The sequence below is a fragment of the Netta rufina genome (assembly GCF_964035555.1).
Source record: "Netta rufina genome assembly, chromosome: 20".
NCBI classification, from domain to species: Eukaryota; Metazoa; Chordata; class Aves; order Anseriformes; family Anatidae; genus Netta; species Netta rufina.
Window position 1 is genome coordinate 6,560,624 of NC_140144.1, and position 27,227 is coordinate 6,587,850.

General features: G+C 48.3%; 1 protein-coding gene across 1 annotated transcript in view; it reads right to left on the bottom strand.

Moving 5' to 3' along the window:
• COL5A1 (collagen type V alpha 1 chain) overlaps positions 1 to 27,227 on the bottom strand; it is a gene marked incomplete at both ends in the record, with an annotated part of 146,534 nt that overhangs the window by 32,036 nt on the left and 87,271 nt on the right. The window contains 19 exons of the mRNA XM_084299050.1: positions 1,768 to 1,821; positions 2,874 to 2,927; positions 3,387 to 3,494; positions 5,056 to 5,109; positions 6,196 to 6,240; positions 9,140 to 9,193; positions 11,311 to 11,355; positions 13,710 to 13,763; positions 14,970 to 15,014; positions 15,583 to 15,636; positions 16,230 to 16,274; positions 17,581 to 17,634; positions 20,392 to 20,436; positions 21,824 to 21,877; positions 22,699 to 22,752; positions 24,742 to 24,795; positions 25,586 to 25,639; positions 26,512 to 26,565; positions 26,717 to 26,773. Coding sequence (XP_084155176.1) covers positions 1,768 to 1,821; positions 2,874 to 2,927; positions 3,387 to 3,494; positions 5,056 to 5,109; positions 6,196 to 6,240; positions 9,140 to 9,193; positions 11,311 to 11,355; positions 13,710 to 13,763; positions 14,970 to 15,014; positions 15,583 to 15,636; positions 16,230 to 16,274; positions 17,581 to 17,634; positions 20,392 to 20,436; positions 21,824 to 21,877; positions 22,699 to 22,752; positions 24,742 to 24,795; positions 25,586 to 25,639; positions 26,512 to 26,565; positions 26,717 to 26,773 — 1,038 coding nt within the window. The remainder of the gene's footprint in view (positions 1 to 1,767; positions 1,822 to 2,873; positions 2,928 to 3,386; positions 3,495 to 5,055; positions 5,110 to 6,195; positions 6,241 to 9,139; positions 9,194 to 11,310; positions 11,356 to 13,709; positions 13,764 to 14,969; positions 15,015 to 15,582; positions 15,637 to 16,229; positions 16,275 to 17,580; positions 17,635 to 20,391; positions 20,437 to 21,823; positions 21,878 to 22,698; positions 22,753 to 24,741; positions 24,796 to 25,585; positions 25,640 to 26,511; positions 26,566 to 26,716; positions 26,774 to 27,227) is intronic.

Here is a 27,227-nt window from a genome sequence, read left to right on the forward strand (position 1 = left end):
ACCTGTGATTCTTATTATTCTGGACACGTAAACAACCGTGTGGAGTATCATAATAGTAATACCTTGTAAAAAGAAAAGACAAACAGAAATGATTTTTGGTTGTTTCAGCTGCAAATTGGGTTACCCCACAATGCACTGGAGAAGCAAATCTTACAAACTCTCTTTCTTGACTGCATGTGGACATGCTCATAAAGTAGCAAATTTACTGGTCTCGGGAGAAGCAGAGTGTAATTTATCAAGTCTAACTCAACGAGGCTTAAATTCAGTTGATGGTCTCCATTTGGTTCGTGCAGCGTGATCCTAGCTCAGTCTATTGTTCTCTATATAATCGCTTTCACTTATTTCAAATCAGATACTTGGGAGGAAAAAAAAGAAGGATACCAAAACAGTCATTGAAAATCTGTATTTCTGCTACCCTTATAAATTTTTCAAGCTGAGCTCCTTTTACTAAAAGGAGAGATTTGTCCATGGAAGTGTTTCTCTCTCCCACGCAGACAAACATAGCAATAAAACAAGGGCGAGCTGCTGGACTAGGTGCAGAGTGGTGTAAATGGTCCAAGCGAACACTGGAGAGAATTAGAATTAATCCAGCCTAATCCTTGATTATTTTTTCTCATTCTTACAGACAACCAGCTCCCACTGTGCTCCCGAAGAAGCCTGCTGTCCGAGCGGGCTGGCTCCACATCCCATCAGATGCAGCCAGATGAAGCAGGAGGGGTGAGGATGCTCAGGGGCTGCACAGCAGCATGTTTCCCTATCACTGCAGTGCCCATGCCCTGGTTTATGTCACCCAGAAATGCACCCCGAGGATTTTTTTTTTTGCATATTGGTTAAGGCAGGTGGTAATTATACAGCTACAGTAAATTTGAGGCTGCTGTGGCAGCTGCCTCCCTTCTCCTGCCTGGCTGGGAGTGGAGGGAAGGGGATTTGTAGTTCAGAATGAGATGAAAATTACTCAGTGGGAAAAAAAAAAAAAGAGGGATATAAACCAAATTTCGGTGGCACAATATTAATGCAGTGCAAAGTGATTTGTATTTTCTGTGCTCCTATCAAACACGTCTGTTAGAAGTCATTTGTATTTAAATGAGAGTAAAATGGAAACTAATTTCACTTACTCTCCTTACTCCCCCTATTTTTTCCCTGGGACCAGAGCTCACAAAGAAAATGACTGCATTTGTACTTTCCATCCCCTAACTCAACCTTGTATTATTTTATTTTGAGGATGACAAAATAAAATAAAAGATCACTGGTGTATTTAGACAATTCCCTGCTATTCAAGCACAAAGCTGAGCAGGGGGTGAGAGGTAGAGGTGAGTTCAGGGGATGGAGCCCCTACATTTTGAGGCTGTTTAGGAATTTAAAACAGCTCCACTTATTAAAAGGAGAAACATGTTAAGTGTGTTTTCACCTACGTATTTTGAATCTCAAGTTAGGTTAAGATGGTTCTGGCTGCTTCTGAATAGATTCACCCATTTCTAACAATTACCATTAATTAAAAAGCTCTTCATGCCCCGAGCAAAGTCTGGCAGCAAGGAAAGGATTCAGGTTCAGAGAAATCTCTTGAAATATCTTGAGGGAAGGCTTTCTGCTGTGTAATAGGCGTGCACTGTGCTGTCACTTGTGCCCACCATGGGCATCAGCAGCATCCTGCCCTGGGGACCGGGAGGTGACAGCTGCCAGCAAGGGATTTTACCACCATCAGTCCTGCCCAAGGGCTGCTCTCTGGAGGGAAAAATCAACGAAGCAGCCAGCCAAAGCAGCTCTTACCCGTGTGCCCTTCTCGCCGTTGGCTCCTGGGAATCCTGGGAATCCGATTGAGCCCTTTTGGGGGAGAGAAAAGAGACGGATGGGTTCAGGACACTGGACGGGGTGGCTCTGTCTGGCTGTGCCAGGCGCCCGCTAGCCTGAAATAACCCTGGCCGAACTCGCTGACGTCTGCAGCTCCTGGTGCTTTTTTTTTTTTTTAAACCTTCCTCTAACAAAAACAAAATCGAAGACAGACCCGAAATGACCTCAGAAGCCAAATTTTCTCCAAAAATAACAAACCAAAATAAAAAGGTCCATGCCTCATTAGAAGTCGCTGCAAAGGCCCAAGCCCACGCTCGCACCAGGTGCCTGGGGAACAGCAGGCTTTTGTGTTTAGCTCCTAAGTCACTATGTTGCACATGAAAATTTAACTCCTGGCTTGTTCCTTTCTGATGTAATTGCCTGGAGAATAGCTGCTGCTGCTTTTAAAATATGAATTAGCTGAAAAAATGCAAAAAAAAAAATTACCCCAGAAAAAAAAAGGCAAATTAAAAAAAAAACAAACTATCAACACCACAACCAGAAAACAATCTCTTGCAGTTAATTATGTCTCCAGTGTTAAACAAGACTGCTTTTTTTTTTTTAAGCAATGAACATGAATAATAAAATATGATTCTAAAAAGAAAAAAAAAAAAAGTTAACAAAAACATAAGTTCCCAAAGCCTCCAGGGCATGTAAAAGCTGGGCTGTAGCCTCAGTCTATGGGGTGGAATTTGCAGCTTTAATTTAAAAAGGGCATTTGAAAATGGCCCATATGAAGGTGGGCGTGTAGGTAGGATATAAAGGATGTTTGCAAATCTGTAAATAGCAGTTCTATTTTAATTTCAGGGAGATCCTGATTCATTAGCTATTCTTCTTAATTAATTAAAGTAGCTCAAAGCTTTGAAGATACAAGGCCCAGTACCGGGAGAAGCACCTTTATGCCTATTGCTAGCACGAAAGCTCCCACAGAGCCCTTATCTGCTGCCTTAGTGGTCCTGCATGCCCTGGAGGGGGCTGCTGTGCACACTTTGCAGCCCCCATCCCTGTGCATCTCCTCCCATCACGTTGCAGCACCCCCCCGTTACCTTTGGGCCCTGTCTGCCCGGGTAGCCGGGCAGTCCTGGCACGCCGAGTTTTCCCTGAAACACAAAAAGAAAGTGGGTCAGTGGGGGCAACGGAGGCCTTGAGAGCAGCTGCAGGTTTGCACCAGCTAAAAGGGGAGAAGTTAAGCATGTAGAAGTCAAGAGCCAAGGTTGCTTAGGCGGTTTCCCTCCCTGATCTTTTTTTTTTTTTCTTTTTTTTTTTTTACCAAGACTTTGCACCCAAGCAGATAATCCCAAAGAGACCAACACCTCGATGCACCCAACTCACATCACTGCAGTAACTCCATCTCCTCTGGGACCCCTCTGGTACTCACATTGAATTGCACACACCAGCCTTCACACACAGCTCCTGCCCCTCCTCTTCATTCCTCTGCCCCAAAACCACCCCTTATGCCCCATGCTGGGTGCCGCTCTGTCCACACACCACAAAAAAAGCCCCAAAGCAGCGTGTTTTGCTGTAAAACCCACTTGGGTGTCTCCATCCCAAAGACTCACCTTCTCTCCAGCAGGACCAAGAGGACCGGGATCTCCATTAGGGCCAGAGCGACCTTTGGGGCCTTCAGGACCATCCTCACCCCGTGGACCAGGAGGCCCAATCTCCCCCTGTAAATGACAAGATGGGCACTGACACAGCGATACACGCCATCAGATACTCCCTGGAGCTGTTGGAGAAACTCAACTCTTGGAGAAAGTGGCTCAGCTGAGACCGTCCTCGAGTAAATTGCAGAGCGTTATCAGAGCACCAAGCTCTCACTCATATGGCTTGGCTATTATTTCTGACTACAGCTGTCTTATCTGGTGGCCCAATTATCCCATCTACATGAAGCATTTCTCCACCGAAACAGCCTTCATTAGCTCTGATTGCAACGCACCCTTCCCAGCTCCCAAATCGTGGTTTGATGTGCAAGCAGGCCCCGGGAAGTGTTTAATTGAGGCCTGAGCCATGGGCAACTGGAGATCGGGCTGGAGCTTTTGTGCTGAATATCATTAGGAAATCTGAACACGGGCAGACGGAGCCATTAACATGAATTGTTACAGCACTGCGGGCTGCAGCACACACAACAACAGTAGTCATTTTGTCAGTGGGCAGCAGGAGATGTCTCCATGCTGTGAATATGGGCTGTGGCCTTCTCGCTCACCAGGTGAGCCACAGATCTTTCTGTGAGGCTTTTGGGTGCCTTTGTCCTTTCAGAGCTCGCTGTAGATCACACAGATCATCATAAAACAGAGTTTGATGGTGGGAGCTGGATCTGTGGGCTCCAGGTGAGGACAGCCGTCCCTTCCCCAGCAGGCCACCTTGAGGTCTGCTGAAGCCTGTGGAAGCACCAGCTCCAAGGTGACACGTGGAGTGTGAACCAGGAACCCCACCAATTACACGTTTAAATGCTGGGATTTAAATGGAAGATTTGATTTGTACTTTTACTTCACGCAAGGCATTCATTTTTCCTTTAAGCATGGGGAGAAATGAGCACAGAGCTCTCCCTCAGCTGGGGGGACACCAAGCCCCAAGCAATGCAACCACTCGAAGAGATGGGACAAGAACAACCCCTTGTCCCCAACAGCTGGATGCTAAGGACGGACAAACACACTGCAAAGCCCTGTGCTACAGCTGCTGCTCACATCCAAGCATGATCTGGGGTTTCTGGCAGTGTGTGTGTGTTCCTCTGTCTTTAAAAGCCCTGAAGCCAGACAACGAGCTCTGCTGCTACAGATAAGAGTCTGATGTAAACCTGCACCCCTGGCAGCTTGCGCCGCACTGCTCTGGGTTCTGTTAAAGTGTGTTCCCAGTAACTTTACAACCCATGCTGATAGCATAGAGACACATCAGGTGCAGCCAATAAAGATGCCTACTAGACCCGAGATGCAGTACTTTGGGAGAAAAGAGAAAATAGAAATAAATGTGACACAGCTAGATTGTGCAGGATTCTTAGCTGTCAAAGCAGCAAGACTTGGCCCTCTTTTACTAATCAGTTTTAGTTTACCATCAAGATGGGACTCTAAATTTAGGAATTTATAACCCCTGTGCTTGATGTGAACATGAAATTCCTGCCTGGAGATCAGATGTGCCAGAAAGACCCTGACCAGAGCCTGCCCTGCTGCCCTAGTGCCACGTCTGCAGGGCTTGAAGGAGCACTACGAGACCTTGTCGGTCACAAGCTCTTACCCGGTCTCCCTTGATGCCCATGTCACCTTTAAAGCCAGGGAAGCCATCTTCACCCTAAAAAACAGAGAGGGTAAAAAACAGACAAAGTGTATAAATGAAAAAAAAAAAATAAAAAAAATTTTCCTAGTCTTGCTGTGGGCCCCCTGCACAAGGAGAACAATGTCAGGTCCCTGGCTTCTGTAAGCCCTGGGTGCACACAAGCAGGCACGAGGACACACACATGGAAGCCCAAGCAGGCTGCAGCTGTCAAGGTCCCAGAGGCATCCCAAGGAAGTATTCCTTCACATCCCGCACTGGCTGCCAGTCAGGATATCACAAATCTGGCTCGATATGAGTAACAACACCTTGCCAGTACTGGGAACCAATTATTTCTGAAGTACAACTGGCTTTATTTTCATGGAAGATGTTTTACACCATGCTTCAAGGGAACCTCTAGGACAGTGGCAATATTTCTTTCAGCCAAGAAGGTTTAATTGCAGAGCTCAAATCAATAATGTATTTCATCCTCCAGCAAATCTTTCATAGGCAATGAGGACACCATTCCCAGAAAGACCTTTCGAGTCTGGAAGGTCCCTGCCAGGACTCCCTAGCTAAAATGCCTAGATTTGCTGATTCTTTGGGGGAGCGGGAATGAAGGAATACAGAGCTGTTTAGAGCTGGAACCAGGCAAGATTTTTCTCTGCTTCCTTTGGGAGAACCCCATTCCATCTTTGACATACACACAGACAGACTGTGTCCTCGTTCTTACTGACTTGGGTCTCGCAAGCTGCTCTAATGACCAGGCTGGGTAGCACATCCCGTGTGCTGTTCTCCCTGGGTCCAGCAGTTCCCCAGCTGCCACATGCTACAAAACTTCATCTCCGTGGAATCGTGCCCAGAAAACTCAAGCTGCTAATTTTGTCAGGAGGAAATCATCCCAAAGCTGAACCTGAGCTATCCGTAACGGCTGCCTGCAGCAGACAGCCCCGGCCCCAAGCAGGTCCTGGGGGCTGCACTGCTCCCAAGTGCAAATAAAACAAAATTCTAACAAAATTCCCCTCATGCAAGAGAATTTCACAGACAGCACATTGTGCAGGATGGGTCTTGCTGAAACACTAAGAGGCTATAGAAGATTGATCCAAACACAGGGTGTTAACTCACCTTTTCACCTTTGGTGCCTTTCAACCCGCGAACACCATCTGCTCCCTTGGAGAAGACAAAACGAGATTTTACATGGTATGTGTAAGCTTAAGAATCATTAACAACGGTGATTTTTGCTTCCAACATTGACGATGGCATCTTGCAAACTGTGATAGTCTGAAATGCATTGCTAATTGAACATCACCTGCTAATTTCCAGCTGTGAGTGCTTGGAGACTGAAACCTCTTAGTGGGACTGGTGGGGTTGGTGGTCTCTGCCTCTTCCAAGCCTAACCCCTGGAACCATGTTCCCAGGGATAAAACTCATGATGGAAAGTTTGTTTTCTGCATATATTTTACCCCAAAAAACATTTCCTGAGTGCTGAGTACACTTGTGCATTCAGAGGAAGGCTGTGCAGGAGCTGGGCAGGGGCACCTGGGCTGGGAATTCAGTCTGAGCACACCGAGGAGATTTCCCTGTGGCTCTGCAGCGCCCTGTCTAGCACCCACAAAGTTTTAGCTTGGTTTTTTCTTTTTTTCACCACGGTTCTCACCTCCGTGCACACACTGTATTATTTTATTTTTAAAGCATCCTGCTGTCAGCTGAAACCCTGGCACTCCTCAGATCAACGGCAAAGCCTGGATTTCATTCCTCCTGCCTGACGGGGCCCCTTTTGCAGAGCAAGTAAACACGTTTGAGGCTGCTCCTGAAGCACCCATTCAGCTTCTGCTTGCCCTGCAAGGCTTCTGCTTGGCCTGCAAGGGTAGCCCCAGAGAGGGCTCCACCTTTGCTGGAATTCATCTCTGGAAGATGGACATGGAGCTCTGCAAGGGCTGGGAAAAGCTCACAGGATCACCTGCTTGGGGCACAGCTCACTCCCGAGCTACCACTGCTGACAAAGGACGTGCCCAAACAGGATTTTCACGCCCTGAGAAATTTCACCAGGTTATAAATCAGACACGGTGATGCTGAATAAAACCCCAAACAACGAAAAAAAAGAGGTTAAAAAAAAAAAAAAAAAAAAAAAAAAAGATGACAACAAGCATGCCTGAAGCAAACTGCTGACTGAAAGGAGATTCAGTGTCTCCTGGAGGCGTTTGCACAAACATGATTGCTGACCAGAAGCAGAGATGCTGCAGCACAGACGATGCCTGGCACAGAAGCCTTGCTTGGCACACCGTGTCCTCAGCCTGCAGCCAGCTCTGCGTGCTCCCTGGCCATCAGAGGGAAAAATCACCTTTCAGTGTGGTTTTTGCTTAGAAAAATCATTTAGGCACTGAAAGGAGAAAAGAAACAAAACAAAACTAATGTGACTGGTGCAGGCATATGTGACATTGTGCAGATGTGGTGCAGAAACCCTCCAGGGCTTCACTAAGGCGATCAGTCCATGGAGGTGCTGAGTGCGGTCAGGATCTGGCCCCTGCTCTGCCACCAGCCCTAACCTCACCAGCCTCCAGGCTCCTCATCTATCCTGCCTCTCGGGATAAAATGCCACCCTAAGGTATCCACACCAGCTGAGCAATGCAACTCCTGAAATAAAAATGCCAAAGATATTTTTCTTAAAGGAATATTTTGTGCAGGGCATTTTAACTTTTTTTTTTTTTTTTTTTTTTTTGTCTCCCTTAGGCATGTCAAGAGAAAGTATAATTAAAAGTACATCAAAATTTGTGCAGTAGAACAGGGCTCTGGTAAGTGAGGCGAGATCTAAAAATTATTTATAGCTGCAAACCCAATGAGACGCATTTTTCTCAGAACTGGAGATTCATTCATTTAATAGGATGCTGCTTGTAGGAAGCAAAACCCCTTCTGTACGCACTATGGATTTGGTGCATGACATACTTTCTGTAGATCACTGTAATGTGGAACAGTTCCACTTTAGCGGTAAACACAACAGCAAACCATTCCCTAATGGACCACTATGTCTCAATCTGCAACCTTGCAAGAACTGAGATGAAAGCTTGCTTTGGTTAAATACATTCAGCTTAAATTTTGAAGGCAGAACGGCAAATGGGTTTGTGCTACTGAAAAAATATACAAGGGGCTTTAAGAGGGTTTAAATTCACCTTTCGTCACCTATCTAGCACAGATCCCTGCGGATTCATTGGAGCTTTGGGAAGCAAGATGCAACTGCACCTGAACTAATACATCTTGATGGGGCATAATAGCCAGAGCTGAATCGGGAAAAATACCCAGCACCTTCTTACTGGTGTGCAAGCGCTGCAGGCAGCAAGGAGCAGGGAAGAGCTGGAATTCAATCTACTGAAAGAGCACATTACTGAGACCTACAAGCGCCGTCTGACAAGGTTTTGGATCAGGAGCATGAAAAGCTTGCTTTGTTTTAGTAATAGGCTATTTTGTTTTATTAACAAGCCTTGTTAAAGTCTTCACATTCTGGCTGAGATTTACTTTGGCTGTAAACTGGAAACGACTGGAATGGGACTGAGCCCTGCTCACAGAGAATTAAAAGAGAAATCTCTCCAAAGCACTGAAGGATGCTAGAAGGTGTTGTTGCAGAGCAGGGCACCTGCAATCCTTGTGGCCTGCGGGAAGACAGAAGACTGAGGCTGAATCAAGCAGCAAACAGGGTGTCACCAAGGTGGCCCTAAGCACCTGTGCCCACCAGCAATGCTTCCTTTGCAGGTAAAAGCTTCTGGACCTGCCAGAAGGATTTGTTTCCTCCACAGTGGGCTGGAAGCTCTGCAGGTTTCCCTGAGGCACTGCCACAGGGCAGGTAATGTGCTACCCATGGGGGTTCAAGATTGTGCCCCAAAAGCATGCTCTCCTACCGTTCCTCACTGTCCGTATGGCTGCAGGACCAGAGCACACAGAGGACCCTTCCTCAGGGTGCTTGGTGTGACTGAGAGGGCCTTGTCCATCTCCAGCATGAGGCAGAGATGTCTTAAGCTTCTTCTTAAGGAGTTTTAAGCAAGCAACAGGGGGGACACTGTTTTGGCATCCTCCTTACCTTGACTCCACGTGGTCCTGGATAACCAACGGGGCCCTGAGGACCTGGTGGACCCTGGGGTGAAAAAAAGGCAAATAAAAACACATCAAGTCAATGCGAAGGTGCAGCAGTAAGGATATTGTGTGGAAAACAAATATCCCAGCCATCTGGCTGCTTCAGACTGGGCGGAAATGGCAGTGACCATCTGAAAACAGCTCAAAATAGCACCGAGTGCTACAGCAACATCACTTGGAGCAGGTGCACTCAGCTCAGCCAACAGCAAAGATCCACACAATGGGAAAGGATGAAGGAAAGGCAGAGCAACAACTCGGTACAAAGGGATTTATACATAAGATCAGTGACTTGTGTTTTGGATTGAAAAAAAGAACAAGTCTGAGAGAGAAGAACATGCTCTTCTGCTGCCTCCCCGCTCCCAAACCATCCTGGTTTCGCAGTAACGCTCCAGCCCAGATTGGGCATGACACGGCTCAGGGCGATGATCACCGGATCAGAGGAGTTATTGCTCGAGGCACACGCCTTGGATGCTGTCCTTTGGCCTTGGCGACATGGCAGGGAGGTGCTCACAAAGCTCCTTCCTGCTACCAAAAGCTGCCGACCACCAGCGCTGCCGTGAGCTGTGCCGGACACAGCACCCACCAGGTGCCCTGCGGGTGCTCCATCACCACCCCACCACCACGCTGTCCTGCCTGCCAATAAATCACACTCTTTATCAAGCCCAGTTGGCTCTTATTCTCCTCAATCAGCCAGCTAAACAACTATTCTCTCACTTCCTCCAGCCTGAGACAGGCACTTTTTCCAGCCTGACAGCCCAGTGGAGCCCAGACCCTGCACAAACATCAAGCCCTGCCCCAAGATCACGGCTGCTGGAGAAATAACTCAAGCAACAAGCCGTGTGCCGGCCCTGCACCTCCACCTGCTGACTCCCTGACGTTTGCTAAATGTCCCCCCCCACCACCACTGCCTGGCTTCTCATATTCCGCAGCTGTGAGGGTTTTGATTTCTCGGCCATGAGGGATGGCAGCGGGACAAGGGGCACAGCCAGGGCTGCGGCCGCTGCTCTGCACGGGGCTGGGGGACTTCGAGGCAGCCGGGCTGTGCTCCAGTAAAACACTTTTGACAAATGCAATGTTTTTCAACCGAATGGGACGCAGAGGGAACGCAGGCGGTAAATCTCCCAGACAGACAGACACCCGTATAATTCAAGGGCTCTAGCCCGCGGCAATATTCTCAAATATATTGTTAGAGAGGGACTTCAACCAAGGGGAGGGGAAGAAAATGGAAGGCCAGGAATACAAAAAGAGTTATTTTCTGCATTCCCCTGTGCCACAAAGGGTATTTATTTATGCCTGCTTAGGCTTCCCTGCACAGTTTCAGCTTTCACATCAGCTGGGTGCTGCTTGCCAGGAAGGAGGGCAGAAGGGACGGTGTTGTGCTGGATTTCAGGAGCAACAACCGCTGCATCACCAGAAAAATCGCAACTGCCCCCTCTCCTCTCCTGCCACCAAAGCACCAGAGAGAAAATGCTTCAACAAAACCACTACAAACACCTTAATGGAGATCTGAGGGCTGAATAAGCTGCAAATCTTACAACACCCCCCTGAACCTGGGGCATTTTTGGGGTTGTCACAGATGCTGAAAGAGTGCTTTGCTGTTTCTGCACCTCGCTTTCCCTGATCTCGTGGAGAAAGCTGAGTAAAAAACAGCACAATGGAGAGACCCAAGCAGACGAGCTGGGCTCAACTTCTGGCGTTGTTTCAGTGGGGTTTGCTTGTCCCCAATCCATGCCCTGGCAGCTCGGTCCCCCCGGCATATCCCTGCAGAACCAACCCCGTGCAGCACACAGACTCGTCCCCAGCTTGCACCCCGCTCCTGCCCGGCCTTGGCAGCGTTGCTGTGTTGGCCAAGAATGCGAAACTGCTCAACGCAGCTCTGCTAGCACAAGTTCTAGTGCTGGCAAACGTCTTCTTGACAACAGTTTGTTTTATTTTGGGAAGAACCATGACCCGTAACAGCGAAATCTCGCCCTCCTACAAGCAGCAGCTCCAGCAGCTAGCTGGCTGCAGCGCTTTCGTGGTGCCCTGGCAATGGATCTTCACTTTTAAGGCTAATATTAAATTCTTAATTTGTATTTTGTGATACTTAACAGTAATGAGGATCTTGTTGACACCTACCTGACTCCCCTTCTCTCCAGGAGGACCTTCCTTGCCAGGATGACCCTATTAATACAAGAGACAAACAGAAGAGAAAAATGGGTTTAGTGCATGCCGAACGCTTCGGAAGCCAACAAGCTCGCTCAGGCAGCTATGATTTATTTGCAAGACAACAGTTGCTCTCCAGGAAGCTCTTACTGATACAAAAAGCCCTCTGAAGCCAGCATTTCCCAAAAGAAAGAGGACTGCATTTGGTCTGTGTTGCTGTTCTTAGATGTTTAAACCTTCTTACCCTTTACCTCCTTTCGGCAGACAAGCACAAACCATTCTGCAATATTTTTCTCATATTTGAACATCTCAGTGCATTCAGCAGCAAGCAGCACACACATTTTGCAGACGGAAAAAAAAAAGATAAAATTACCTCTGTATTTAACAAACTTGTGAAGATCACAAGATGCCCAGACTGGTCAGAGCCCCTCGCATTAATTTCCTAATTCCTGGGGTTGGTTACAAGATCTCATGACAAATCCCCAGCTAACCTGCATCCCTGTCAGACGCTGGCTGGCTGGCTGCTGGCCAGCATTCCCCTGGGGATTTGATGCTGAATAACCCAACAGCCAAGAGCCTCCACCACATTCTCATTCACAGCCTTTAGGAGCCTTTTGCTGGGATTTCAATCAGCAGAAAAAAAAGATGGTGCGAATTGCCTCAGGTATAACAGGAAGGATTAGTGAGAAACTGGGGAAATCCTTGAGAGAAGTTTTGAGTGGTGATTTTTCTACTGCAGGAACCGAGATGGAGCTGGGTCAGAAGATGAATTTTTGTCTGGCAATGCAAACAAAAGCAATAAGCCCTCCGTGAGGGCACTCGCTGCACTCCCCAGGACTTTCTTTTTTCTCCCATTTTTTTTTTTTTTTTTAAAGAAGATGAGAGCACATCCAGCTGCTCTAAGGCCACTAAGACCTTCTTCACTCGGTAGTTTCTTTACATACGAAGTCTCCTCTAATACTCAAAATAGAGCAATGTAACAAGTAAAATCACAAGACTATTTTCCATAATCAGTCTTCATAACAGCAATGTCAGACAAGCAGGAATTCATAAAACAAGCTGGTTTAATAAAGAAACAACATGACAGCTGTCAGCTATGCGTCAATAACATGCAGAGAAAATACAATCTGAATTGGCCCTGTGATTTTAAACGGCACCAACAGCATCAGTGCACAAAGGGGGAGCGCATAAGCGCTTGCCTTCGGCTCCTGACATCTGCCTGCAGCCCGGGGGAAGCAAAATGGAAGTGCAACAAGACTTCAGAAGCACCCGTCCACTCCACACTAAATCATCACCGTTTGCAAAATGCCCGTCTCCATTACTGTTACTGAGATCAAAAATTGACGAGCAACTTGGTTGGCTCTTGCAGCGAGATGCTTCAGGCCCTCGGGGATTTGCAGACGCCTTTCAAGACCAATTTCTATAAAAGGCACGCAGGCAGGTTTTGTCCTTGGGAAGAGCAACCCTTATGCTTGCAAACCTACACCCTGCTCGCAAACGACGTGGCTACCAGCGGCAAAGGGCCAGCGTCTGGGCACAGCCGTGCACGCTCAGCCTGCTGATCTCACACAGCCTTCAGCCTGCACAGAAACAGACCCAGCGCCTTCTCCAGCTGAAGCTCCCTAGAGGCTGCTGCAGGAATTTCACATCGAAAGCTACAGCCTTGGAGATGTTCTGGGCTTTGCTTTAGCTGCTCTATTGACTCAGCTAACAATGGTAAGGATGTTTGAAATGCCCCTCATAGGAATGATAATCCCAGGGTGGGAAATGGATTTTTTTTTTTTTTTTTTGCCATGCTTTGCATTTGCATCAGTGGGATGTAACTATTTCACATTTGTCACTTGTAAAATCAGGTGTCTCTGAGGTGTGCAAAAACGAGATCAATTTTAAAGGCCAGAGATTTTAGCACCAACTTCTAGAGGAATGAGCGAAAGCTGTTTAAAGAAGGATTAGGAGGAAGCTGCAAGAATATCGTGCTGATATGCCATTTCAGCCTCTTATCAGCATTCTGCAGCAGTGCCCAGTGGTCCTGAGCGAGATGAGGACCACCATGTGCTAGCACTGCAGTACACACACACACACGAGACCATCCTTACCTCGGTGAGCTGCCAGCCTACATAAAACATAAACGAGAAGCAGGAGGAGGGGAAAGAGAAGCCCAAAAAGATGGCAAGAATTGCCCTGTGCTACGCTGTGAGGCTGAGCAAAGCTCAAAGCAGGGCCAACTCAAACCCCTCAGCCCAGGTGAAACGTGGGCAGGCTGCAGGCTCACAGACTTCACAAGCCCACGGTGCACCCAGGAAGGATGGGTGGGTGCAGGATCACCCCTGCAGTCCCTGTGCCAAGGAAAGACCTGGGAGAGGATGACTTACCGGAGGACCGTCTGCACCAGGCATGCCAGGAAGACCGGGTTTGCCCAGAGGCCCCTAAAAACAAACAGAAAAATCATCAGCTGCAATAGCCAGAGCCCCCAGAGCACCAGTTTTGCTTGCTTTAGTCGTGAAAGGCTGCAGGGAGGTGGGTTTATTGGGAAAGCTGCCATGACTTGCAAGGAGTCTGAAAGGAATCTGGGATTCCAGCATCCCAGGAAGGTGCAGCATTAGTGCCAGCACCTTACCCAGGCCTGGCAGAGCTCAGAGGGAGACGTTTGGGCACGAGGCTGGGAACAGAGCCCAGGGCTGGGAGCAAGTGGCTGCCCTGAGAAAGGCACCACGCGTAAGCATAGGTGGGAGCAGGTAAAAGCATGGGGCTTGCTAGGCTAGGAAATACCCACCCTTTGGTGACAAGTGCAGGAAGATTAACAGGCAAAGGGAGAAAATCAGGCGTGGAGCTGCCCCCATTGACTGCACCTTGCTGCTTTAACGTGGGGAAGTGGTCGCTTCGGTAATTAAGCAGCCCCCTGATTTCTCACGCTATCGAGGAGCGCCACTGCTGCTGCAAGTGCGTGACTCAGCACTAAACCCGAGAGCCCTTTATCTGCTGGAATTGCTAATGTGCTCCTTCACTCTTCCCCTGCTGATCGATAATTTCAGCACGCTGCGGGCTGCCAACACGAGCAGGGAGCTCTCCCGCACGCGTGCTGGATGGATCCCCTGCCTGTGGGAGCTGAACGAGCACCCAACAATAGCTGCTTTGTCATCTGCATGGGCAAAAACGATGCCCTTGCTTAAACTCTGATGGTCCCAGCACTGCTGGGGGAATGAGGACAGCAGCTACTCCACGTCGACAGCGATGGGAAATCAGAGAGAGCTGGCATGGGTTGGGAGCGGGGAGGAGGCAGCACGAGGAGACCTCGGCAGAGCGATCCAACCCCCAGCTCTTCCCATTACCATCCCCATCAGACTTCCAGGCACTTAGCCCGCAGAAAGAGACAATTTTCAGCCCTCTGCTAATGTTTTGCCATCGGCTGCCTTCAGAATGTTTCTGTTAAAATAGGAAATGAATGCAAATATTATGAATTCGAGGTAAACTGCATTTTCTTGTCTCTCTTCTGTCTGGAATGAGACACATTAGACTTTCATGGACACGGCTGCAAACAGATGTTGCATATGGGGCAAAGGAGCAGCTGAAGCAGCAAATGCATATTAATGGCAACAGTTGTCTTAAGTCAGAGCTGTGGCATTTTAACCTACTTTCTCTCCTGGGGGACCGATGGGGCCTTGTGGACCTGGAAGACCCTGCGAAAAGAAAAACCTAGGGTCATTAAGGAACGAGTTATTCATTCCAAATGCATTTTGGCAATGTCTCAGCCAAGCATCATTCTAGTGCCTGCGACGGCTGGGGATTTCCCCGGCTCCATTCATTCTCAAAACGCCTTGCACCAGCTGATAAAACCTCATTTTTGTAATTTCATTTTCTCCCCCGGGGAGCCATCCCGCCTCGCGGTGTGCAGCCAGGTTCATCCCCACGATGGGAGCGGAGCCGTGCCGAAGGCTGACAGCAGGACTCGGACATCTGCGTTACCCTTCTGGCTCCCAACATCTGGATGGGGGATGCTGAAAGTCAGACAGGAGCCATAACATGTGGCTCGGCTGATGAGACTGCTTGGACCTGGGCTTGGCTTTGTACTGTGGCAGCGAGAGCCAGGTGAGAACAGGAGGGATCTGAAACTGGGAGCGTTTTCAGGAAGATTTTGGGCCAGCAACGTACATGGAGCCAATTCCCAGCAAATCTCCTTATTGCTGGTCCATCTATTTCTTACAAACCAGCATTCCTGGTTTTTCATTCCAGTTTTTTCCCTCTTACCTGAGCACCTGGGTTGCCCTGCTGGCCTGGGGGGCCCGGCTCACCTTGAGGACCCTGTGAGGAGGCAAAGGCAGAGCTGAGAGCAGGAAAACAGCATCATCCCTCTTGCATCTCAAACCCTTCTCTAACTGCTGGCAACCAGGAGCTCCTGGGCATTGAACACAGCTTCACTCCATGGTGGGGCAGGAGGAGTGAAGTTATTTCACTGCACACACACTTCTGTGCATGGCCATGCTGCCCAAACAAGCTGTGAGGGGCTTTAGTGCTGCCTAGCTCTGATCAGGTTGTTCTGCAGGAGTCCCTTCAGCCTGGTAGAGCCAACGAGGAGGCATACAAAGATTTTTTTCCCTCTCAGTTAAACTACAGTGCTCCGATGTTCATTAGAACAGCACACGTCTTGATGAGAATGTTTGATCTTTCACGGGGAAATAATGTGCAATTCCATCAGAAATTATAATAAATGAACAGCCATTTGCTGGTTTGCTGTAGGAAGATACTCTCGGTGGTTTTCACAGGCCCTGATAGGAATCTAGACCAGGCTAAAAAGCAATTAGCAAATCTAACTTAATGGAGTACATTTTACACTTCACATATGCTCTCTCTATATAATATCTGAACCGTCTGTAAAACTTGCAGTGAAAACTTACCACATTCCCCTTGGGACCTGTTTGTCCATCCATACCAGCCACACCCTGGGAAAGGATTGAAAAAACAGCATTAAGAAAATATCTGCATATTTCGCACCACAAAAGCAGGGAAAATGCAATAAAAATAAGAAAACATCAGGAGGCCCTTTAGACCGTGTGGAAATGGAACAATTTTCTAAAGGTGTTTTGTTAAGCAGCCAATTCTATGAATCCAGCAAAAATTAACACTTTAAAGAGTCATTTTGGTATTTTCCCACTGGTTTAACCTGCCTGAAAAAGCAGAATCAGCACCAGATGAAGAAATCCTGGCTACGTACTGCAGCCGGATTGCTTCCGACAGCGAGCAGACTGGTAGTAGCTCGTGAGAAGGAACAACTGGACACAGACCTCGCTCGGGACAGGAATGCATTGTTCAGGTGAAGCCAACAAGGCTGTGCCAAAACGAGGATTTGACCCAGATTGTTCTTAACAGTGTTATGGACAAAGCAAAGCCTCCAAGGCTGAGGTTTCCTCAATAACAAAACGGAGCCTGTGCCAACAAAATAATCCCCCTTGTAACAGAGGGCCACAAAAAAAGGCAGCCAGGGTCATGTCTGCCCTGATCATCTTCAGTGAGGGTGTAACGTGGTAGATGGTCAATGCAGACCTCCTGCTGGGGCTTCTGCATTCACCCATTTGCTCTAGGGCACATTAGGTTATCCATTTTTAACAGCATGCTCATGTGAGACCAGTTTTGGAGCAGATCCTGAAGCCTCATTTAATTTCAGCAGACTAGGAGTTCAAAGTGAGGATGTCTCCACATCCCACGAGGGGTTAAGGACCTCACCACGCTCACCATTAAAACCCTGACCCCCTCAGCTCTAGCAGCAGTCCAGGGTCCTGTTTGTAAATCCTGGGACCTCAGTGAGCTGCAGTGCTTTGCAGAAGGAGCCCTTACATCAGCACTTCCCTGGCCAGCAGTGCACGACAAATAGGGTGGCTGCCTCCTGCATAAAAACTGCACGTTCTTGCCTTGGCTTTTGCCTGAAACCTGAACAAATTGCTTTAAAGGTTCAACACCCTATAGGCAAAAGTTAATAGCAAAGCCACCACGTTAATAGCTCTCATTCTGCCCTCCCAGGCTGAGCTAGGCATTAACTTCTACTCGGGTGAGCCAAATTTTGGGCTGCCACATGCAGAGGTGACAGCACTGAAAACAGGGCAGCAACTTTGAGCAGCAACTTTTATGAACACGTCTTCTCATGGCACAGACATATAGAATCGTGCAGATGCATCATCTGCTTGAACGACTAATTGGGGCAGGGTGGTTTGGCTGAGATGACCCAGGAAGGCAGCAGCCCCGGGAACTTACCGGTGGCCCTGGTGGTCCTGGTGGCCCCTTTGGTCCCAGCAGTCCTCGGGGTCCCTGTTGGAGCAAACAAGCAGGGTTAGTGCATCCCGTGCTCCCCCATGGGTGCCAGGCACTGCTCTGCCCAGCACAGCATCGGGGCTGGCCACGACCCTACTGGTTTTGCAGTAACAGCAGCTGTCTGGGTTAAAAAATCAGTAAGAGAAATCCTGTGTGCATGCACCCTTGAAATGCTTTTTGTCGAGGTAATATCCATGCATACAGTTATCCCTTGGATTGGAAGAAGGCCCACTTCAGCCACTTTTTTTTAATTTTTAAATAATTTAATCATATTCCTGGATTACCCTGTAATGCACACAATGATGCAAAACGTGTCACAGCCAAGTCATTCCAGCCGGAGAGCGCCATGAAGAACGAGCTTATTCCACTAATGGATCATTAAGGTTAGCATTTCTAAATCTCTCCAGACTTAATTCTGGTCATTGACAATCTGTACAATGAAGTAAGGCTGGAAAAGGTTTTAAGCCTGCAGCATAACAGTGCATTTTCAAAGGCATTTGGTTCTTAAACCACACCTTGCCATTCCTAGCTTTCTCACCAGATGAAACCTAGCATCATCTTCAGGGAAATCGGGGAGATTTGAGTATTGCATTGATGTGTCAGGAGAACTGTATCCATGTGAGAGAGTGAGTCTGACAGCTAATGCTTCAATGTACTTTTCCTGACTTTGCAAACCCCGCTCCAGCAGCCCCTCTACCTGGTGGGTTTGCAGCAAAAGGAAAGGAAGGGGGGCTTGTGTGCCCACCTGAGCGCTCAGATGCAGATCTGGAAGCTCATCTTTTAAATTCAGGCCCTTTCTTCAATTAGAGATGGTAAAAGGACCCTGGACGTTTACAAGGCTGGTGTTCATTCACTGTCACGAAGGAAAACTGTTCTTGACTGATGGGCAGTTTTATCTGTCTGCCCAAATATTGCACATCTCATTTTATGACGCAGAGGAATTAAAATGAAATGTTAGAGGACAGAAGAGCAGGCATTATGAAAGGCTCTGATCTCAGAGGCCACGGGGATTTTGTTCCTGCAGAAAAGCAGTTTGCAGGGCCAACGGGATGCATGGGCACGGGGCCCTTCCCAGCCACCGGGGTCCTGCAGGGGCTGGGGCTTTGTACCCTGAGCCCCAGCTCCTTGGCTGATGCTTGTATAAACCAGCTATGGAAGGAAATGAGGCAGGATGAAGAGGAACGAATTTCTAAGTCACACCACTAGTATCAGTTACGATTAAATTTGGTAAGACCCTATTTTGGCTCAGGGCAGGTAAAAACATGCAGATTTGGGACGTGTATTTATGACCAGAAGTTTCCTATAATGCAATTTAAGCCTTTCCTCTGGCCATCACTGATATTTTTTCTTGTATGGCTGCTATAAAAATAAGCTTCCCTGCATGCACGATCATCATTTAAGTTCCTCTTTTGTTACTCTGTTACCTGAGCATATAAATGCTTTTAAGAAGTTAATAACCCATAAGTTATTGCTTAGACATGTGCCGAGGAGATAGCTGGGTTGATTAATCTTTCCCAGAAGTTAATCAGACATCTCGTCTATAATTTAGTTCCAACGAGTCCGTAAATGCCAAGCCTTCCCTTTCTCATGTGAAGTGTGTCCAACAGTTCTCATCAATTACTCTCGGGCCACCATGCTGGGCCGCTCAACAACAAAATAAGACATTTTGAAAGCAAAGCTGATGGCCAATGATAGATAGTTAATGTTCTTTTTATAACAAAGGAAATGCTTTTGGGATACTATGAGCAGCCAATGACTGTACTACACACAGAAATCTACGGTCAGCCAGAAACAGAGTTCATCGTTGCCAACAAAATCAGAAATAGTTGGTGCTGGGGACAGAAAATGCCTTCAGAGTCTTGATTTGAAAACCCAGCTGTTTCTTTTTGGTGGGGCGCTCCCCCAAAACACTTGTTGGGATTGTTCAGGAGGTTTTTGTTCAAATCGTGAGCATCTCCTTTTCACCTTACTCTTGATAGGAACTGTCCCCTTCGCTAGCCCTGGCCTGGCTGCTCCGGCACTAGCAACAGCATATGGAGCTGCAGGCCCAGACACTGACAAACTCTGCAGATTTATAAAGTTCTGTGTGCTGTGAACAGAACACCAGCCCCACTAAGGTCATGGCAAATGTCCCCTTGTGTTCAGTTCTGCTAGGACTGCATCCTAAGATTTAGATGGGATCACTCACACTGCACTAAACTAGGGGTGCAGGTGATGAGCCGCATGGCTGATTGCTGCCATTGCCCCTGCAATAGCAGACAAAACCATTCCTCAGTGCTGTTTGCTACTAACACTCACAAAACTCACATTTCACATACACTCAGCATGCACACTTCACACCCCAGCCCACTTACCTGACTCCTAGACAGTCCAGATGGAGGATGCATGCAGGAAAAATGAGAGACCAGCCTAAGCTAAGCTTTACCTTTAAAATGACAGGGTTTAAATTTCAAATATTAGCCACTGAGCAAATAGAATCACCGAGAAGTTTGCTCATCAGTAATACAAGATCAGAAAGCATCTTCTCTCCTCAGTAGGCATCTTGGTGAAAAAAGTAGATGAGAGCTGTTAAGGCAAAGAGACTCCCAACCATTCACTTGGATCTTCAAGCAGGAGAAGCTGTTCCCTGCAAGAACTCGGGGGTCTTGATTAGCACCACAGGAGCTGCCCCATGGGACACCTAAAGCACCCTGATCATGTCCAGCCCCTGACCAAAGCAGTGCTGCTGCACGCCGAGCCCCAGGAGGTACTCACAGGCTCTCCAGGCAGCCCTCGGGGTCCAACTTCTCCATCATCTCCCTGCTCGGCAGCGAAGGCACAGAGGGAAGCAGCAAAAGAGACAGAGCAAAGCAGTTATATTTCAGTCACATCACAGGTGTTTCATTCTTGTTAAATAATAATCGCACCGAAAAGCAGCTTCCCTGGAGTAATAAAAGGGTAGCCGTGCATAAGGAAGACCTCGTAAGCCGCGAGACTAATACTGCGTGTGCAGAATTTACCGAGGATTAGAAATGCTGTACGGATACTTCATAATTCATGTCAGTGTTTATAAAGATGGATTTTGCTAATAGCCAAGATACTGTAGGAACAATTCGGGCCATGTGAGTCAATAACCACAAGATTTAGTGCCTACTGAAGGGGAGCATGGGAGCGCTGCCCGGGGAATTTGATTTAGCCAGATTAACCCACTGGCTCCTCAGATAAACCAGAGGCATCAAAGGGGTAATTCTTCATCCCTCCACACCCACCTCTTGTTGATGCCCACCAATGGTGCTTCCTCCAAGTCATTTTTAAACCACCTAACACATGAGGCTCCCCCAGGGACACCGTATCACAACCCAGCACGCCCACACCCAGGAAATCAATCCTAGCAGCCAGCCCATGCAAACCCTCCTCTGCTGCTGATAAAATGCATTCTCTTCCCCTCAGCTATGCCCTCTCTTCCCCTTACATGGTTTCTCTTTCTCTTTAGGATTAAAGTTCTCCAGAAATTTGTTCTTTCCCCCAAAGACGCAACTTAGGTCTTTTCGACTTAAAAGCCCTTTACATCCACGACTAATTAATCCTCACAACTTTGTGGTCAGGAAGGCATTATTATCTGTGCTTTACAGATCGCCAAAGGTGGAAAGAGAACATTGTGGAGGGGGATTAGAGCCTGGGAAATCCATACTCCTCCAACTGAACCGCACACTTCCCAGAACTACACATTCAGCATTTGCAATCTCTTCTCTTAAACCATCTCTTCTAGGCCTGTATCGCTTAGTTTGAGCTTTGCTAAAGGCCTTGCGATTATCGACTGTTGCATGGTGTTAAAGTGAACAATTTAATCTTTGATTCCCATGTCTACCTGGACTCCCTATTCCCCAAGTCGTGCTGCAATTTGCTGTATCTTAGAAAACAAGCAGCACATATTGTCGATGACATGATTTTTTGTAACAAAAACAGAGTTTTTTGACCAGATACTTAAAATGCACATTTCTCATCACTTTTCTTCCTCCCATCTTGCTCTGTCTGCCCCATGTCACTCTCATCCCGTGGCACCACGCTGCAGGGACGAGCTGCTGCTGCTGCTGCTGCAGGGGATGGCAGCAGGCAACGTGCGCCCGGTGCTGCCATCACATCTGCTTCTCGTTTACAGGGCTCAGTTATGAATTCAAAGGACTGCTGCAGACACAGACAAACTTACCCTCTCCCCATCCTCTCCGGGAGCCCCTGGGGGTCCGTGGGGGCCTGGCTCGCCCTGTGAAGGAAAGGCAGAAAATCCTCAGAGAAGGTGGACACGGTCTGGCAATGGAAAACATTGGGTAATAGCGAGAAACCTAGCAACAGGCTTGCCTTTTCTGTCTGCACCATGTGCTGAGGATGCTCGTATCCTCACTTTCCTGTGCATGAGGCACAGGATTTACTCGTGACATCTCACTAGGGGTCTGCGAAGCAAGCAGATACTGTGGCTCCTTCAAGAAAAGGGGACTCGGGCTCTGCACACAGATATTCCTTCACCCAAGGCATCCCACTATCCCACATCTCGCCAATTAAGCATCTCTCCCAGGCACTGTCTTCCCTTTCCTCTGTAGCTTGTAATCATAATGCGATCTCTGCTGCTCAAGAACTCCCCAGCTTTACAAACTAATGGTTTAACTGGGGAGACAGTGGCTCTCTCCAGGGAGAGGAGGCAGCCTACCAAAATAACTAGCTTCTTGCTTTTTTCCCCATTGTTTAATTATAAGCCAAAGTGAACTATCCCATTGTGTTTTTGGCAGTTCCCATCCACATCTGCACTAAAAGCAGGTTTTGCTTCTAATTTTTCAGTCTGCATTTTATTAAAGTGATCCCCCCCCCTCCACTTTCAAGCAATCCCAGAAGGATTTTGCAGCTTCCCAGGATGTGAGTGCTGTGCCTGGGAGCAATGCTGTGACATCCCACATTATCCTTCAGGACACTCTTGTTCTCGTTGCACTGTTCTGGCTCATCCCCAGCAATAGCTGCCCTCCTCCCAGCCATGTCCTCCTGCCAAGGTTTCATTACAGACTGCAGCCAGGAAACAAGTGGAATATAACTTACTCTATTTCCCTTCTCACCAGGCAAACCAGCCAAGCCATCAAACCCTCGGTCACCCTAAAAGAAAAGCCAGGTTAGTACACGTTTCCACCTGCTGTTGAATATCTTTCCAATTTGTTTCCTTTCTGTGTCAAGGAGGGATTGATTTTCTCCCTCAGACATTCAGCCTTCACCTCCCATCAGACCAGTGATGATTTCAAAGTTATAGATTAAAAAAAAAAAAGAAAAATGCTCAAATAAAGCCATTTTACCTCCTCCCTTTTCCTGCAGCACCTACAGACTTATTATTTTTCCATGTGAATTCCAGAGTCCCATCATCTAAAGCATCTCAATTCTGGACAGGTTATTCTAGTGCAATTTATTTCATTTTATTCCACAGAATTACAAATGATGACCCGCTGGTAGCCAGCTGGGCACCAGTATTCCTGCCGACAGGTCCCCAGACACCACCTTGGCCTCCACCACAACCCATCCCATACACACCCCTCTAATCCTGGCCAAACAGGGCTTTGGCCGTGCTGGGGAGCACGATGCCAAGCCCAAAATAAGGAGCTGTGCTAGGAGGGCGGGCGTGTTGCTCTGTGCTTGGCACCACGCTGGGAAAACAGAAGTCGTGCGGACACACTGAGCACACAGCTGCTCGCTCCTCACGTCCCCTGCCCAGCTCTGCAGATGTTCCCGAAGGAAACGGGCAACTCTTTGGGAAGCTGAAGTGTGAGGAGGAAAAATTAAAACCCCAGTAGTTCAGAGAGTTTCCTGGGGCTCAGACCAGTGTGGGTCCCCCAGCGCTAGGATGCAGCCAGGTCCTGGTGAAACCCAGCAAAGCACAGCAGGGCTTCTCCTCTGCACAGCTGCTTTTCCTCACTGAATTTGTGCCCTGTTCCAATTCCCTGTATTCTGGGGGGAAATAGGGGCAGGAATGCACTGAGACAGACTGTCTGTGAAAGCCTCAGCTCTTTGGAAAAGGGAAGTCCCAAAGACACCTGCAAACTGCGGGTGATGTTGTCACACAACACCTGGCACAGATAAAAAAGGAAAGTCCCATTTTCTTTGTATAGTGAGGAACCCCTGGTCAAAAGGCACAGCACACACTAGTGGTAAGTGGAACGAGCACCACTCCTTCCTTCCACAAACCTTTTACCTACGAACGAAGAAGTTGGTTACATCAGAGCATTTTGGAGGATAAATCGACCTGGCCAAGGCTGACGGAGATGCACCTGGGTAACTGATGGCTCCTTCGTTTTTGTCAGCTCATGGGGCGTTGCTCTGGCTCTGCTCACAGCAGATTTAGCTCGTTTCCAGAGCTGCTCATTATTCTGTTTTCCCTTCTTCCCTGGCATACACTCCTTGGAGGGCAGTTGATGCTCATTAAAGCACTTTACTGGATAAATGATTTGCAGCCTCCTGTCTCTGTATCAAAACCCCCCATCTTTTCCAGCTTTAAGTATCTACATAATAAAGTACTTAAAACCTTTAATACATGATTCCCTGAGCAAACTTTCTTTGCATTCAATTTCAGTGGAACAGCTCCTTCCTTGCTTGATAATACCTGCAGATCACAGCTGAATGAAAGGATTTTGTCTCAAAGATAAATACAAGGCATTAAAATTCCTCACCACGCCTTCTACATTTCCTCACCCACTTAATAGGTATTTTTTGGTAGTTATATTTCAGGATATTTCCAACTGCTCATTCATGTTTGTTTTTTGTAATTAGGATTCTGAAGTATTTGTTCTACAACTGCAGCCAAGGGAGCATGTTTCATTCTTAAGGGGATCCAGCAATTTAATAAAGTTGCACCAAAAAAAAAAAAAAAAAAAAAAAAAGGGAAAGAAAAGAAAATACAATCTCTTGCTGTTCTGCCTTCTAGGTGTGTGTTTAATTTCCCTCAGCTCTCAAATGTGGAGCCCACATCTTCACAGGAGTTGCTGGACCATTTCAGCCACCTCCTCCAAGCAAAGAGGGCTCCTCCTGCAAGGGTCCTCCCGTTCCTGCTTGCTAACCAGCTGATGCAAATTCCAAAAACACACAAAGATGTGACGCTACCTTTGGTCCTGTCTGGCCTGGCATTCCCCGGGCACCATCACTGCCAGCTCGTCCCTGCAGCAGAGAGAAGCAAAGTCAGACACAAGGGGTAAAGTAGGACTGCGGAGACATCTGCTCTTTGGTCTGTGGCTAAGCAAGGCTTTATTGAAGCTAAAGCTTGCCAGCTGGGCAGCAACTTCCCTGGGCAAAGGGAAAATGTTGCTCTGTTCTTGCAGCACCATCCTGGGTCAGCCTGGTGGGCTGGAGTATGGCAAACAGCAGGGAAGCTGGTTCACAGCATGGACATTGGGATACAGTCATCAATTTGAAAAAATAACCTTCCATTACACTTTAAGATATGCTATGTCGATGTTCACAAATTGAAATGAGATAAAAGTTTATGAAAGCCGGATGTGAGTCACACAAAAAACTTCTTAATTTCTTCCTCTGGTAAGCTTACAGAAAGAGCTGGAGGACTCCGTAAAATAAAAATCAGCATTTGTGCAATGGGAATGTCAACAGAGCAAGTGAGCACCGCTTCTGCCAGCTCAGATACCCCCAGGGACCAGGTCCTCACACACTGCAAAGACCAGGACTGCCCGAAGCAGCCCAGGGTGCTCCTGCAGCTCCCACCCCAGCACCATGGAGCAAAAATCTGAGGACTAAAACATGGGAAGCATGGACATGCAGCTCTTCCCATCCTCCCTCCTCCCTACCCCAAGCTCTTATCCCCGCGTGCGTCTGCCCAGCTGGACCGAGAAGGCCTGGACCAGCCCCTGGCTGGCCGCCAGCCCACGCTTGTGCAATGCTCTCAGCGCTCAGGAATTGCTTTGGCCGCGGGACGAAGCGCTCCCGGGACACTCACCCTGCGGCCTGGCTTCCCTGCCGGGCCGGGAGGGCCCTGGATGCCTCGTGGACCCTGTGATGCAATGAGGAGAGAGAAAGAAACGCCGTCAGCCAGCAGCATTACAGACGGACCCCGTGCAGTTGGCCGGAGCAGCGGCCCCACAGGCATCCCCAGCCAGGCCCCATTGGGGTGCTGAGGGTCAGAGGGGTGACAAAACGGGGTGACAAAACAGGGGGTGAACCCCTCGAGCAGAGCCCGGGGTTCAAAACACACCGGGTAGATGCAGGATTGAGCATGTCTGGATGGGAATTGCATGTGTAGACCCAAATGTAAGCCTTCACCCTGTGAGCAGCCCTGCGCTTGTCACGGGCTCAGGGTGGTGGAGACAAATCCCTGCCCCCCATTAGAAAATTTCCCTTTGATGCAGGATTTACGACTCCGGAGGACAATTTTGTGAGCAATAAGGAACTCCCCACACTCCAACATTTCTCATATTTACAAGGCCACCCACACCACATCTCTTTTCCAACGTTTCTGGCCAGGGAATGGCTGGGGCCATGGGGAAGGCAAGAGGCTGGCGCACCAAGGAGCCCCCTGCCCCTCAGCAGCTTGCGGGACCCCCCCTCACATCATGCCTCTGGGGTGCTCACAGAGGGACCTGGGGGTATTGAGGGCCTTCAGGACCCCTCTGTGGATGCCTTTGCAGGAAAGGAGAACCACCTGCAGAATTTTACGCTGCTGGCTTGGAATTATGCCTTGAATCTGCACTTGGATACTTGAAGGGACATTTATACGTGGAACAGATGTTCCCACACCTTTCTGGTTTCAGCTTGCATTTGTAGGCTCTGAGCTGCTCCCCCACAGCAGCCCCTGAAGCAAGGCTGGCTGCTCCACACCTGCATTTCCCCAAAGCCCCCTCAGCCCCCCGATCTTGCCATACATACCTGAGGCCCCATTTCTCCAGCTTCGCCCTTCAGTCCTCCACTGCCCGGGGGTCCCTGTGGGCAGAGAATGGGATTCACTGCATTTTGCCACAACAGAACCAGAGGGAAGAGCCAAAGGGCGTTAAGGAGAAGGCATTCATGCAGGTAACCAAGAGCAGGTGCTGAACTAGTGCCAGCTTCGTTCTCTCCTTGCTTCTTTACTCACCATGGGGCCAGGCCGCCCGGTCAGACCCATTGGGCCCGCGGGTCCTCGCAGTGCCAGCTGAAACAGAAAGAGAGATGCTGCTTTAGTTGTGTCCCTGTGTCACTGCCTCAACGGGACACAGCCACACTGCACCACGAGCTGCATGTTCCCTGCATGCTCTGAGAACCAGGAATCCTTGCAGCTATTTCCATATTCTCAATAAATTTGATCAACTGATCAACTTCTTCTTGCTTCCACAAATGGGCCAAACCCCTGGTTGGTGTCGGTCTGCTGAGAGAATGTATGGACCTACAGCCCAGCTGCCTGCAGCCCCATACAGGTAGATACCTATAAACACCCCGCTTGAGACCCATGGCAGATAGAGAGCACAGATTTTCCTGCATTTGAACCCTTTTCCAAAAATACACACAAACAGAATACAACGGGCACTTTTAACAATAATCTACTGAAGGTAAATGACAAAACTTTACCCAAACATGCTACAGGGGTTTGCTCACATCCTGGTTTAGGA